General features: G+C 36.4%; 1 protein-coding gene across 1 annotated transcript; it reads left to right on the top strand.

Annotated features, from left to right (window-relative positions):
- The first annotated feature begins 1,121 nt into the window (after positions 1 to 1,121).
- LOC105220450 (5,10-methylenetetrahydrofolate reductase) lies at positions 1,122 to 14,291 on the top strand. Its single transcript, XM_054231269.1, has 3 exons — positions 1,122 to 2,006; positions 2,437 to 2,525; positions 13,831 to 14,291. The coding sequence occupies exons 1-3, from the start codon at positions 1,454 to 1,456 to the stop codon at positions 14,218 to 14,220; spliced, it is 1,032 nt and encodes a 343-aa protein (XP_054087244.1). The 5' UTR covers positions 1,122 to 1,453; the 3' UTR covers positions 14,221 to 14,291.
- The last annotated feature ends 775 nt before the right edge of the window (positions 14,292 to 15,066 follow it).

The following is a 15,066-nucleotide window of genomic DNA, read 5'->3' as shown; positions in this document are numbered from 1 at the left end:
TACGTGCTATGTATGAATGTATGTATATAAATATAAATATCTTCTATTCGGTACTCTATCAATATTTTCAAATACATATTTATTTAGCTTGATAGCGGCATTCCAAAAACACATGAATAAATAAACAACAGATATTTAAATGATATTGAATAGATATTGATTAACCAGATAGGAGCTTTGGAGAGATAAAGAGAATGAGCAAAACAAGTGACTCTCCAAAGCAAACATTTTACTATATACCATACACGATTTTAATGTGGTCGTATACATGTATAACTGAATAAGCTCCACAAGAATATATGTACGTTTAAAAATTGAAATGCATTAAAAGTAGTAAAGCACTCGGGATTGACCATAACTTGTTTGAAAACACAATTAGTGACTAGTTGCCAATAATAGAGAACGGCGATTGCTATAGGGTTATGATAATAGTCATCTTCGAAATCAGAAGATACCAACCATTTGTCAACGTTAGAAGACGGTTTGGACGAGAAATATGTTTATAGATTAGGGCTCTTAAATTTATTCGATTAACCTGAAAACCGATTATTCGAATATCCGGTTTGTAACCGTTCGTACGAATATTAACCGGTTAGTACTATTCGATTAATCGCAATGTTACGGCTATTTGAATAATCGTTCTAATACGGTTATTCGAATAGTGGTTCTGCTGCGACTATTCGAATAGTTGCTCCGCTAGAAGAATTTGACTAAATGAAATTGTTGCAAATCCAAGCAGCCTTTGATTTTTGTTTGTTTTTATTTGTGAAAATGTCAATTGTTCGCATTTTTCATGAGTTTCATATCTTTCAATAAACATAGAAATTTAATGAACTTTCACTATTCGAATAGTCGAAAATTAGTGGTTAATCGAATAGTCGATGACTGCCGATTATCCTAATAGTGCAAACCGAATATTATTATTCGAATAATGTCCTATTCGGTTAGTCGAATACCAAGGGCTCTAGTATAGATAGAGGTATGCGTCGTCTTCCCAAGTTCCGAGGACCGATACACATATACAAAAAAATTTGTTGGCATATTTTTTTTAAACCGGTGTTTTCCTTTGTTTTCTTACTTTTCTGTTATTTTGAACGTTTTAATAAATTGTTTCTATTATTATAACTAACAGTGTAGCTTCTCATATTATTTTCAATCCAAAGTAGTCTCAACATGTTGCATTGTGTATGCACTACCTTGCGAAATCAGTTGTTTTGTGCACGACCACCCTAATGCAACATAGCGTTCCGCCGAAATATGAGCGCAGAAAAGCTTTCTACGCGACGCTCAAGTCACCGAAAAAGTCCAACACTGCGAACGCTGTTAGTTATTTGAATTACGATTCTCCAATCAGATCGCTATCGCTTTCGGATGCGAACGCTTCAGAAAAGTGACGCTAACGCAAAATCAAAACACACAATTTCGTTTCACTACAAATAATAACATAAACAATATGCATAATCCCGACTACGTGCCGGCGTCGAACAGTAGCAGCGTGTCTCCGCGCATTGGCGGTGGCTATCTGCCGACTCCAACAGCACCGACGGCCGATTTTCAACCGCTGCATGTGCGCTTCACCAGCGAACAACTGGCGCCCGAACAGCACAAGCTAGGTGAGCTGTTCGCGCAAAAAGTCGCCGCCAAAGAGTTCTTCTACGGCATCGAGCTGTCGGCGCGTTCATATGGCAAACAACAAACAATGCTGGACTACAATGGCTTCGGCGCGCTGCTTCCGCTCTTCACCTCGCTCGTGTGGTTGGGGCAGGACTATGCCAACATCGAGGATATGGCGGCGGTGGATGCCATCAGTCTGGGACAAGAACTGCAACAACATGTGGTGGTGATGCCACACTTCACTTGCTATCGCGCCGATTCCAAGCGACTCGACGATTTCTTAACGCTCAACTTCACGAATATTTTGGCGCTGCGCGGCGATCAAGTGGTGCCGCAACAACAATTCCAGCATGCAAAAGATTTGGTCGCGTATATACGCAGCAAACGCGGCGGTAAGCGGCACTTGAGCGTGTTTATAGCTTAAGTGGTAGATAGTTAGATAGCTGAAGTGCAGAGATAGTTGCTTGTCATTATTTTAAAAATAATGGCGTTCACATTTTTAATTGATTTATTAATGCAATTTCGAAAAATTCCAAATTACCCGTTGCTTTTGTTGTTGCTATCTTTAACACCATGCATTTTATTACATTTTATTACATCAGTGCAAATTGTCAGCGCATTGCATGCGTTTGTATAATTCTCAATAGTTGATTGCACGAGCTGATAGCAGCTAGCTTTCCCGGCACTCTGCGCTTATTTCTAGTGTAGTGTAGACGGATGGGAAGGAAGAGTAGCTTGATTTCTGCTTGTTTACTTTGTCACACGTGCATTTTTGATTGCAAGCTTTTAAGTTTTTTCATTCGCTTTTCTTATCCATTGCAGACACAGTATCTATTGGTGTTGGTGGTTATCCAGAAGGACATCCGGAATCGAAATCAATGGAGGAAGACATGCAGTACCTCAAGGAGAAGGTGAGTTTTTAATAAAAATGTTAAGATTTTGATGTTTACTTGCTAGGAGACGTAAGTTTGAAGAATTTTTATTCGAAAAATAGAATTTTCGAAGATATATCATTTTCGAAACTCAACATTTCAAAAGTTTTTAAACGTTCACACTAAATCCCTGTAGCTGTATACCATTTGAAGGATTTTCATCGCAAAATATATTTTAGAAATATTCGAAATATTTTCGAAAAAAAAAAAAATTTTCAAAAGTTGAAGTGATTGAAGTATTTTGGTCATAGACCACTTTGAGCCATATACACAAATTTCAAAATTTACGGGGAATCTGTTTCTTTAAATAGTGTGACTTTGTGCCAAAAATGGGTAAAGACGGGTCAAAATCCACTAGCTACTATATTCCGAATACAGGATCGCACTAGGAAGAGGCTTATGGGGATGTAATTTTTTTGTTATGGCCCCCAAATTCGTTTTTGTGAATATCTCGTAAACTTTCTGTAGTCGTTTCTCTTACGTAACCGATTACACACCATATGAATGGATATAATCGGATAATAACCACACCCACCTCCCATACAAAGTTTAGGTTGAAAATTACTAAAAGACTAACAGAAAACGTCAGAAAAAATATTAAATTTAAAAAAATTTTAAATGGGCGTGACCTTGCCCACTTTTGGGTCAAAACTTATTCAAAATTACTTGATCGATTTCAATGAAATTCGATACATAATACTTTCTTAACACCCTGATGACACGGATGGAAAATGGGCGAAATTGGTCCACACCCACGACTACTCATATAACTCAATTTTTAATTCCATCTGATCCCTTCACTTAAAATATAATTAAAAGGAAACGATGAAGATAGCGTAACAAAACTTTACAAAAAACTGTTGAAATAGTCGAAATCGGACTATAACGTTTTAAGGCCCCGGGATCAAACATGACGAATTTAGTGCCTAAAGATAATTTTTCACCGAACATATCGGTAAATTTCTCAGATGTATTAATTTAATTCAGAGGAAATTATTTTCTTCTAATAGTGTGTCTCTGTTCCAAAAATTATTAAAATCGGGTAATAACTTCCACTATATTAATTAGAGGTTTTTAAAAAATACGGTGGGCTTTATTTCGCAAATATCGGTTAATATGTGAGATATCTTAGCAAAATTATGTGACCATATAGTCTTGGTTATAGTGTATCTTGGAAAAATTATTGAAATCGGTTCAGGAATTATCTCAGCCCTCATATAGCATATATGATTGTTTTCGTTATTCTATTGGACTTTATGCCGAAAATTTGGGTCTAATTGTGTGTTATCTTAATAGAATTACATCAATAAATTGCGAGAGTATAAAATGTTCGGTCGCATCCGAACTTAGCCTTTCCTTACTTGTTTTAGTTTCATTTTCAAATCTCTCTCTTAATTCCTCTCTCTGTACTATATTAATGTTTCACTAAAATTACAGTTATTAATAAAATTAGTGTAGTAAATGGCGATTTCAAATTTCACACTCTACTTCCGCAATTTCTACTTTTTGTCATTAATGGGCTATTAGATTAAAATATAAAAAAATATCGATACGGTTAATTAACTTCAAATAGATTGGTATATGTTTTCTGTATGTTTCTAATTACGTTTGACATATTTTAGTTATTTTTACCTAAAAAAGTTATAAAATTATTTCGATGACTACCGATTATAAATGGTATAAATTTCCATACTACTGTCCTATGTATAGTGCCAAGTTTTATAGACATTTACTTCCCCGTTGAAAATCAGGTTTCGAAAAATGTTATGTAATCAAGTAAATATGCATCCTGTCCAGCTCTGTTAATTCGTTAGTCGATACTCGGTAGTTTTTTACGAGTATTTTGATTTTTAATTTTAACAAATTATCGTTCTATCGAGTAACGAAGTACCAGTGCTTGATAATTTTTTTCGTTACTTGATAACATCAAATTTTCTATTTGTTTGGCGTTGTTGCCTAAAAAATTTATTTAATTTTTGTTTCATATTTCAAGATAAACCACACTACTGAGCTAGAGCACAATTATGTTCACAGTTAAGAGCTTTAACGAAGTATCGAATAACGAATTACTAAATTATATTGTTCGGTCCGAATACCCGTATAAATTCATCTTTGATTCAAACTAAAAGTAGGAAAAAATATGCATTAAAAAATGCAAATTAACTCATAATGGCAATATAAGAAACTCAATTCGGCATAATTATTAAATGCGTATCTATACGAGTTCTTTAGGATATTTATTTAATATAGAACACATTTAGAATCCATATTCAATATACAGTGGAACTCCTCTAACTCGAACCACAAAAAAACTTCGAGTTAGAGAGGCTTCGAGTTTAGATTAGATAGAAAGAATTTTCATTAAAACATTTAAATTTTCAAAAAGCAGTAAAATATAGATAGATTTATGCATAGACATATGTTAAAAGTCGTCTGTATCCCATGCCTTTGTTAGATGATTTATGACATCCATAAGTGTATGATCAAATTTTTTGTTTGCCTCCGTATGTTATAGAAGGACTCTTTTAAATTATGCCCTTGTCAAAAAGTTCGATTTATGGAAGGAGATTTGTTTGAAAGTTGCCTTCTATTGCCACTTCAAGAGTTCGAGTTATGGAGAACTTCGAGTTAAAAAATTCGAGTTAGGGAAGGAAATTGTATATTATAAAACTAAGAATGCGTCATGAAAAAACGGGATCAAAATTTATAGGTTAAAAATATGATTGATGAGTGATTAAAGTTGGTTCCTAAAATGCGACAGTTATCAGATCAACTAGTTCGAGGAAACGCGTTCAGAGCGCATTAATTAAATATTTTGTAAATAAAGTTTCTGAGAAAATATATTTTTTTTGTTTATTAAATGTCGAGGATTTCATTTGAAAAATTATAGCTAAAATTTACAATTGATTGTTAGCGAAACTATTAGTTCTAGGAGTATACTAGTAATTTACATATGTACATATTACACATAATCTAAATATTGCCTGTTTAAAAAAATAACGACGAAGTTTTATAACATATTCAAGCTTGCTCTGATCTTATCTTAATAGAAAGAAAAGCATGTGTTTGAATAAGTTGTTAGGAAATTTCAGAATAATGAATTCAGACACTACCATTAGCAATAAATTTTGACATTTAAATAAAAAATAATAAAAAATAAAAAATAATATTGATTTTCTATGAGTTTAATTTTGTATTTAATTAAGGTTAGTTACCATTACTTATACTTTTTAATAATTTATGATAGATGACTTCTAATAATTATCGGAATATAATCAGTTATAAACACTGGTCTAAATAATCGAAAATAATCAGAAAAAACTATAAAAACTATTTACATTTACAATAATCAAAATGGTAATGATTAGACTTTTAATTACTTTCAAATTAGTATTTAATATATGCTTATTATATATTATAATATTATTAAAATATGTAAACAGAGAGTATAATTTCCTTTAGAATGACATAAAATACTAAAGAATCAGGGTAGTCGAAAAATAATTTAATATATTTTTTATTACTCAATACTAATTTAATTATTGGCAAGTAATCATTACTCTCTGGTTTCAATTATTTAAATTTACAATAGATTATTAATTATATTGTCATTTATGCAGTAAATTGAATTATGTCATTACGATTGCCAAAAATAACTAATCCTTTAGATGACTGACAGAAAGTGTCAAAAAGAATTAATCATCTGGAAGGCTGAGATAAATATAAATTTTACAACTTTGATTAACATTAATACTTTCTAATCACTGTTTGAGGGTTCAGAAAAATAAAAAAATATCTTAACTATCATAACAGATAATCTATTTTAAAGTTACGCTATTTTTAGAACAAAATTATATACCATACCTACCTATAAATATGTATTGTTAGCTCAGGTGGTGGAGTACGGTGTGCTTCACGTTTCGTATTTGTGGTTGGCCGTGGGGAAATAGAAGGCGCAAATGATTCCACATAAAGTTTTTCCAAAAAAAAGAAGAACAAATATTCTTATAATAATTATAATTTTATTAAATTAATTGGAATTACACTTACCACGTCTGGATCGGTTGAGATGTCGCAAAGGAAGCGTTAAGAAGAAGTAAAAAGGCAAGAGCGCAACTTCAAATATTCGAATTAAGACTTCGAAAAAGCTTCGAAGTAGTGATCGCTCTTCCGACACAGACGTGGCAGTGAAATTAGGCGGGGGCGGCGTCAACATTCCGCCCGCCTTGCAGTATTACTGCAAATGCAGTTTACAATTAATTAATTATTACTTAAAACTAACATGCGACTGGCTCCTATACTTCCTCTGGCAAGCGATGCATTTCTTGCAGATGGGGTGGCCGACAAGACGAATCGAGTCTGGTTCGGTCCGGGAAATGCCGCTGAGACAAATGGAGCCTTAGACGGTCATTACCATGCCACCAAACTGCGTAGAAATTACCACATTCCGAGGTCGGTGAGACGACTCGAGTCTGACTCGATCCTGGGTAAATGGTAAATGTCAGAGGCGTAGGCAGCCAGTGCATTTTATTGGGCCGTATTATACGACGCCGGATATTACATATCCCAGCGTCGTATTTTGGGCGACGAGTTGTCCCACTGTCGCTGGTTGTAACCCTGGTAGTATGAGCCGGGAGTAGATGTCCGCTCCCAAAATTACCTCGACTGGCGCTGACTTGTAGAAGTCGTTGTCTGCGAGTCTTAGGTTCTGGAAGTGTTGAAGAGTGTGGTCTTCCAGAGACCTTACTGGCGTCGGTGGTAGTTGATGACGTTGTATTTTTGCTGTTACGGAGATTTCTGACTGTCCACCATGGTTGTCTCGAAACATGAAATCGCACACTCGGCTGTCTCCACGGTCTTGTGTGCGGAGTCGCAGTCGTGTAATAGTGGAGGCGAGAATGACAGTGGATGGACTGACCGGGTTAATCATGGCTCGCACAGTGATAAACCTGGTTGCAGTGCGTATCTTGATTAAGGCGGTCGGTGAAAGCGCTATTTTTTGCTGCCAAGGTAGTGTCGCGTGCCTATCCTTGATGATACGGCGTGCGTCTGCTTGACGTCGAGCACCTTGTCCTCGCCTTCTCTTCGGACGGGGTGGCCGGCGGGACGCATTGCGTTCCGCTGGGTCCGGTTAATGTCGCTGAGACGAATCGAGTCTCAGTCGATCGTTACCATGCCGCCAATCCGAATAGAAGTTACCAGCACGCCGAAGTCGGCGAGACGAATCGAGTCTGGCTCGATCCTGGGCGTGTGGTATGCGGGAGAGGCATCGTTGGTCAGAGCTTTCCCTTGGTTGCATGACTGATGCCGTCAGTTGACATGGTTGAATAGGTATCGAATCCGTCGTAGCGATGGTTTCCTCTTCCATTTCCGCTGCCTCGACTTGTTGTGCCCATGTTAACTCTACGACATCCTCGTCTAGTTCTTCGACATCTGAACTAATGCCATGGAGCATTGTATGGTGAGGGCTGCCGCAACGTTTACAGCGTATTACGCTGTCGCACTCATCCTTTGAGTGGTTCGAGGCAAGGCAGTTGCTGCAATAGCGGTGTATTAAGGTTGTCCTCAGCCTATTTTCTGGGGACATCTGGCGAAATTTTGGGCACCAGCGTAGAAGATGATTATCTATGCATAACGGGCAATTGATGGTCGTCATTTTTGATAATTTCTTGAATGAAAAGAAAATTATTAAGGTGTGAATGTATAGAAAAAGTTAACATTGATTGGGTAAAATGACATTTTTTGTGATAGGCTTACAAATTAAGCCGCGTTGTGTTTTGATGTCCATAACTCGAACTCGTTGGTCCATCCCTGGATATATTTTGGTGATCCTGCCCAATCTCCATTCATTTGGAGGTAAATTTTTATCACGAACTACCACTAGGTCGTTTACTTGGACGTTCTGTTGGGAATGTTTCCATTTCTTTCGTTTCTGTTTCAGTGTAATATGTCGAGATGCTCCAAAAGTAGTTTCTGCTGGAATAACTTTGAATGGGAGTGAAACAATGTAACGCGCTTCGCTGTTTCTAATGGTTGTTTTTGAATATAACCTGTCACAATATTGTCCTTCTACAGTGAAAAATGGTTTTTTAGGTATTTCTTCTAGTTCCTGGAATTTGGAAAGCTGATTATCTAAAGATACCTCGTTGAAATATGTGACGTAAGTCGGTTTATTCTTTGTTTCTTCGGAGGGAACAGAACCTGTTAAAATCCAGCCGAACACTGTACGTTGGGCAATGAGGGAACCGAAGATCTTTGATTTTACCCCGTTTAATATGATTTTCGGGTAGATATCCCCTCCGATCAACAAGTCAACATTTTGACTCGTATGGAAATTATTATCCGCTAAGGGGATATTGGGTAACCTTTTAACAATTGAAGGGTTGATGGATCTGGATGGAAGCAGTCCAGTCAGTTTTGGTAGTACCAACGCTTCCGCTTCTAGTTTTAAACCTTTGTTACGGGGCGAGCCAATGGTGATTGAGCATACCGTTTGAACTCGTCCCGACACGGTATTATTCAATCCCGAAACTCGTGCGCTGACCTTCCTGCTTGTCAGATTTAAGCGTTTCTGCAGACTGTCGGTAATGAAGGTTCCTTCAGATCCCGAATCGATCAGGGCTCTGACAGTGAAGGTGTTGTCGTTGTGACATATAGTCACCATAGCTGTACCTAAGAGCATGCTTTGACTGGTCGGCACATTTGATACATTGGCCTTAATGGAGGCCATATGAGATTTAGTGGAAATCTCAGTAGGGTCTGTGCTGGAGGGTGACTGAGCTATTTCTTCACTCTGATCCCGGTGAATCATAGTGTGATGTCTCTGTTTGCATTTAGCACAGTTAAACATGCTTTTACAATCTTTGACTTCATGTGTGTCCGATAAACAGTTTAAGCAGACGTGAAGTTTTCTGACCGCATTTAACCTTGCGTTAGGCTGCATCTCTATAAATCTTTGACAAGATTTTAAAATGTGCGCTTGAGATGAGCAAAGTTTACATTTAAGACTGTTTGTCTTGACGTGATGGGAATTTATGGGTTTGGACCCTGTCCTTGATTGCAAGGTTGGTGTCCGACCTTCACCATCAGCCGACTGAACCTTGGGTTGAGTAATCGACTCGCCTTTGAGGTTTGATACCCTCTCTAGCGTTTTAACCCGTTTGGTTAGAAATTTGTCTAACTCAACCCATTTTGGAATCTCTGAATCCGAATCCAGAGATTGTTCCCAAAGCGACAGTGTATAGTCAGGCAATCGGATAGAACACAAATACGTAAATAAGGCATCCCAGCTATCTATATTGATGCCATGTATTTGTAAAGCTGAAATGCAGCTATTTATCTCCCGCTGTAAATTTCTGAGTTCGGCCTCAGATTCAGTTGAAATGTGCGGAAGCTTGAATAATAAATTTAATTGTGTATTGACAAGAACTCGCTTGTTTTCATATCTACACAACAAATTATTCCAAGCCAATGCGAATCCATCATTCGTCAGAGGCGCTTTCGAAACGATAGCTTTCGCCTCACCTCGGGTTTTTTGATTCAGGTGGAATAACTTTTCGACTGGGGATAACCTCGAGTTGTTCCCATAAATTGCGGCAAATAGATCCCTAAATGAGGGCCATTGCAACACATCGCCATGAAATATTTCTGTATCACATGGCGGTAAGTTGAGGGAACACCTCACGGGTTCTGCCGTTTGTTGTAACCGTTCAGGTTGAATTATTGTAGAATTTGAACTTGGGCTTTGGTTGAACCCCGTGAGGTTGTGCATGTGTTCGCCCATCAAGGCCGCACAACACACATATGAGTGGTAACTGTTGGTATATTTAAGTTTTATGTCCTCAACTGTTTTTGTATCGGAAGCATCCACCTTTGGCAAACACAACTTGTATTCCGACTTTACCTCTGCCCACAGAGATTTCAGTTCGGCTTGTTGTACTTCAAGAGAGTAGGCACTTTGGTTGTTTGCAGTTGGAGCAAAAGACTCCTCAAACTCCAGTATAGCGTCTGCAGCTCTGATAAAGGCCTTGATGGATTCCATTGTATTTGACAATTTAACCGAAACTGCAAATATGTTGCGCAAAATCGTTTCTAAAACTTTAAAATTTGATTTAAATTTGAAAAAAATTGCAAATATGTTGCAATAAGTTTAAGAGTTACAGCACCAATCACGGAAAACTGCAAACTGAATTAACGCGTTGTTTAGTTGTGAAGCGTACAAATCTTTCGAAATAAAAAATTATAAATTTAATAAAGCCAAGTTCAAGTTTCGTGAAAATTTATTTTTCAAAGTGCTTGCTGGGTAATCGTACCAATGCACTTGCACGTCTAGTCTTCGAATAGATACACGAACAAAAATTGATATGTGCTAAGTCGTTGATATCAATGAGTTGCGCTCAAATTTGTTTGGAAAGTACTTGCTGGGTAATCGTCCCAATACACTTGCACGCCTAGTGTTCGTATAAATACACAAACAAAGATTGATGTGTGTTTAGTCACTCTTTATTTAAAGCAAATTACAAATAAAATTCACAAGTACTTATTTTAATTCTATCACTTGAACTTGGGCTTATGGGGTTATCTCCGCACTAATGCAATGCCCCTTTTGTTGCTGTCCTTTGGCTCTGCCTGCCTTTGCTGCTCTGCCTTTGCTGCCGGCCTTCTGTGATGGCTGCTGCGCTGCTTTGCCTTTGATTGCGTCGCTCACTTCAACGCTCTTTTTTGGCTATGTGCTTTTTGTTCTTTTTTTTGTTTTACTTTTCACTTATCACTCGCGTAACTGCAGCTGCGGTATTGCTGCTTGCCTATATTGCTATTCGAACAATATGAAAAGGCAGATTTGAGCGACTAGACTCAAATTAACTACACAAAAGGACCGAGAGAGATTTGTAACGAGAGCGTTACTGCAGCTACTGTATTGCTGCTTGCCTTTATTGCTATTCGAGCAATATATGGAAAGGCAGAGTTGAGCGACTAGACTCAAATTAGCAAGACGAAAACCGAGAGAGATTTGTTGACGCTCCAGACGTTGTTTGTGCGTCCAAGAAAATTAAATTTCGAATAACAGATATTGTTAGAATATATAAAGTGACTTAAATGACGACTGCAAGGCGAGGTGTATTTATTGTTGTACTTAAACGAAGTACAATACAACCTGCAGTGTGCGAGTTTTTGTTGGTAGAGCGCCAAAAATAAGTTTCGGTCTCTACTTCACACCGCACAATTAGTTTTGTACATACATAAATTATGTACAAATTTACTAATTTATTGCCTTATAGCTTGCAGAGCACAAGTCCAAAATATGTTTGGCTGTAACCTTGCGTGTTACTAATTCAGGCGAATCAATGCACTTTTCACTTTAAAAAATTCAACTTGTTACCTGTGATCCGGCTCGAAGGACCAATGTTAGCTCAGGTGGTGGAGTACGGTGTGCTTCACGTTTCGTATTTGTGGTTGGCCGTGGGGAAATAGAAGGCGCAAATGATTCCACATAAAGTTTTTCCAAAAAAAAGAAGAACAAATATTCTTATAATAATTATAATTTTATTAAATTAATTGGAATTACACTTACCACGTCTGGATCGGTTGAGATGTCGCAAAGGAAGCGTTAAGAAGAAGTAAAAAGGCAAGAGCGCAACTTCAAATATTCGAATTAAGACTTCGAAAAAGCTTCGAAGTAGTGATCGCTCTTCCGACACAGACGTGGCAGTGAAATTAGGCGGGGGCGGCGTCAACATGTATTTTGTAAGTTGAACATAAAAAATCAGGAGCTACCATCTGTTTCTGAATTAACGAACTTGTCTGCTTACCATTGATAATTCGCTTATGATTACAAGTAAACATCGATGCTATCTGTTGGGGTTCACAGAACGGTTAACAACAACAATCTGAAATAATACTACATTAGTATTTGACTAGTATATAGTATTTATTATTGTTTTGATTAGCGCGCTTAAAGTCAATATTAAGTCATAGCATAAATTCATTTTAGTGCTAAAATCTCCATTGAAGATTCAAACGAAAGATTAAACAACATATGGCTTACGCGTGGTTTAATACTAAACTAACAAATAATAAGAAACATTGGAGCTTGAGTTTTTATTTCCGAATTTTATTTGCGAATTTTTTCCACTTTTAAGAACAAAATAAATTTAGTTTTAATAATATTAAATTTTGGGAATCATATTTCGAGCTCCAACCAATACTATTTTTTGTTTGAGATTTTCTTGTGAAATTTCTCACTATATAATAAATTTCGAGGAATGACCAAGATTAAAGTAACAGTGAATAATTAATACGTATTTAAAAACCCGAATTGAGGCTAACTTTGTGAGAATATGATTATGTGAATATAAAAACTTTCACTTTGGAAAAATCTCTTGTATAGAGTTAGGTTCATTTAGGTATTTCTGAAATTGAAAAATGATTTTGTCTTTAACAGATATAACTCTAGGTCAACTCTTATTCTCGATCATTATGCCATAATTTTCGAGATTTTCTTTCTTACTATTCTAATAAATATTGGTCAAAATTATTTATGATATCAATTGAAATATAAATGTTCCTATTTTAAAAGATTATTAATGCATCTGAATTACATTGGTCGGTTTCCCGGTTTCAATAAACAATAAAAACGATAACTCTTAATCCCAGTAGTCTCTTCACAGGCTATAAACCTGATAGTATTATTATTACTAAAACATATTTTATGTAAGCTTACTGACGGAGTAGCTCGCCTAAGCATATAGTAGATATGTATGCAGAAACACCTCTAGAGGTTAAACGTAGTGTATCGAACGAAGATTTCAGTTAAATTTTTTCTCTCTGATTTTTTTTTTTATTTTACCGGGTCCAAGATTTAAATACACGATCTACCGGTTGATAGACATGCGCACACACCATTCGGTTAGAACGGTCAGCTTTATGCGTGATTCCCCTCAAAAACTTGATTTTTCATCTGTTAGTAAAGCGGTAATTACCATATTTGAGACGAGTACTCTTCTCACAAAAAAAGTAGAACAACGAACAGCTGCATGAGATGGCGATTTGAAAAAAAAAACTAGATAAGTTTATTAAACTCATTAACTAGCACTTAAACACCGGATATAATTCAATAATTCATATTTTGTTTGAGAAAAATCCCCCATACTCACAATGAAAAGTCGTTAAACAAAAAAATTCCAACAAATTATCTAAATTAAACGCAAAGCAATCAAAAAACATTTAATATTTGTTTACTCATCAATGAAAACACACAATGTTCAACTATTTGTTTACTCAACAGGTGAATGCCGGCGCCGACTTTATCATAACGCAGATTTGCTTCTCTCCCGAGTCCATCATACGTTTTGTGCAGAGATGTCGCGAGAATGGCATCACTGTGCCGATCATTGTTGGCGTTATCGTGCCGGATAACATGCGCATCTTGCAGTTCATAATGAAAATCGTAAAGGCGGTGATTCCCGAAGACCTTTTGAGTAAATACAAGGAATTGGAGGACGACCGCAAAGCGTTCCAAGCATTTGCGGTGGAAAATGCGGTGCGCACAGTGCAAATGTTGCTGGACAGCAATTTAGAAGTTTATGGCTTTCAATTCTTCACCATGAATCGCTTGAAAAATGTGCAGCAGGTGATTCACCAAATCCTCAGTTTGAATGAGACACAAAGTACATAACTGCTTTAAGTTCTTTGTATTAGCACAATTTCACTAATTTCAAACAAGACTGTAAATAGTAAATTATATTTTAGAATATTTTATAAAAAAAATATTATTATTTTTTCATTGAAAAGAGAATTCTGGTAAGCTGTTTTTAGTGAATATTCTTTAGAAAACGCCAGAGTGCAACGAAATTCGGTAAAGAAATCAAATTCCGTCACTCTTGCTTTATATAAAGCACCACCCAAGTGAATCAATTTGAATATTTTTTTGGTTGCTTAGTGTAATACTCGTATTATTGAAAGTCAGGAAAAAGTTTGAGAGTTGCCACCGGTTTGCAAATCTTTCTTGTTTTAGGCACTACCTTATACAGTCCAAAAATGGAGGAACTCGGAATAAAACCGCTCTATCTCCTATACAAAGGTTATGTTGAAACATACTGAAAATGCTTTAATTCAGTAAGGAAAAACACCAGAAACTTTAAATTTCAATATAAAGATTGTACAGAAGGGCTTCATTCAAATTGGTATACAAAATTTTATATGAGCATGGCTCCGTCCAGTTATCGGTCAAAAAACCATGTCTCCGAAACTACTCGACCAATTTCAATGAAATTCGGCTCATAACGTTTTCCTGGCATTCCAATGATATGGTTTGAAAATGCCAAATCGGACGACCGAGTATCGAACATGAGGACCTCAATACTTCTAATAAATTTTTACCGAAAATATAGGTAAAGTAGTAAAATATAGGTTTCATATATTTTGAAGAAATTCAAAGAGAATATTTTTCTTCCAATAATATGTCTCCGTGCCAAAAATTAGTAAAATCAGATCATAACTTCATCTATCTCCTATATACCTA

This window comes from Zeugodacus cucurbitae, chromosome 5, assembly GCF_028554725.1.
Source record: "Zeugodacus cucurbitae isolate PBARC_wt_2022May chromosome 5, idZeuCucr1.2, whole genome shotgun sequence".
NCBI lineage: Eukaryota > Metazoa > Arthropoda > Insecta > Diptera > Tephritidae > Zeugodacus > Zeugodacus cucurbitae.
Note: the sequence above shows the minus strand (reverse complement) of the source record. Positions and strands in the feature narration are given on the sequence as shown.

Excerpts from the sequence above, each read along its gene's own strand:
- LOC105220450 (XM_054231269.1), top strand. The coding sequence starts at position 1,454 with ATGCATAATCCCGACTACGTGCCGGCGTCGAACAGTAGCAGCGTGTCT. Across the intron at positions 2,007-2,436 it reads TATACGCAGCAAACGCGGCG|ACACAGTATCTATTGGTGTT; the intron begins GTAAGCGGCACT and ends TATCCATTGCAG. Across the intron at positions 2,526-13,830 it reads TGCAGTACCTCAAGGAGAAG|GTGAATGCCGGCGCCGACTT; the intron begins GTGAGTTTTTAA and ends TTTACTCAACAG.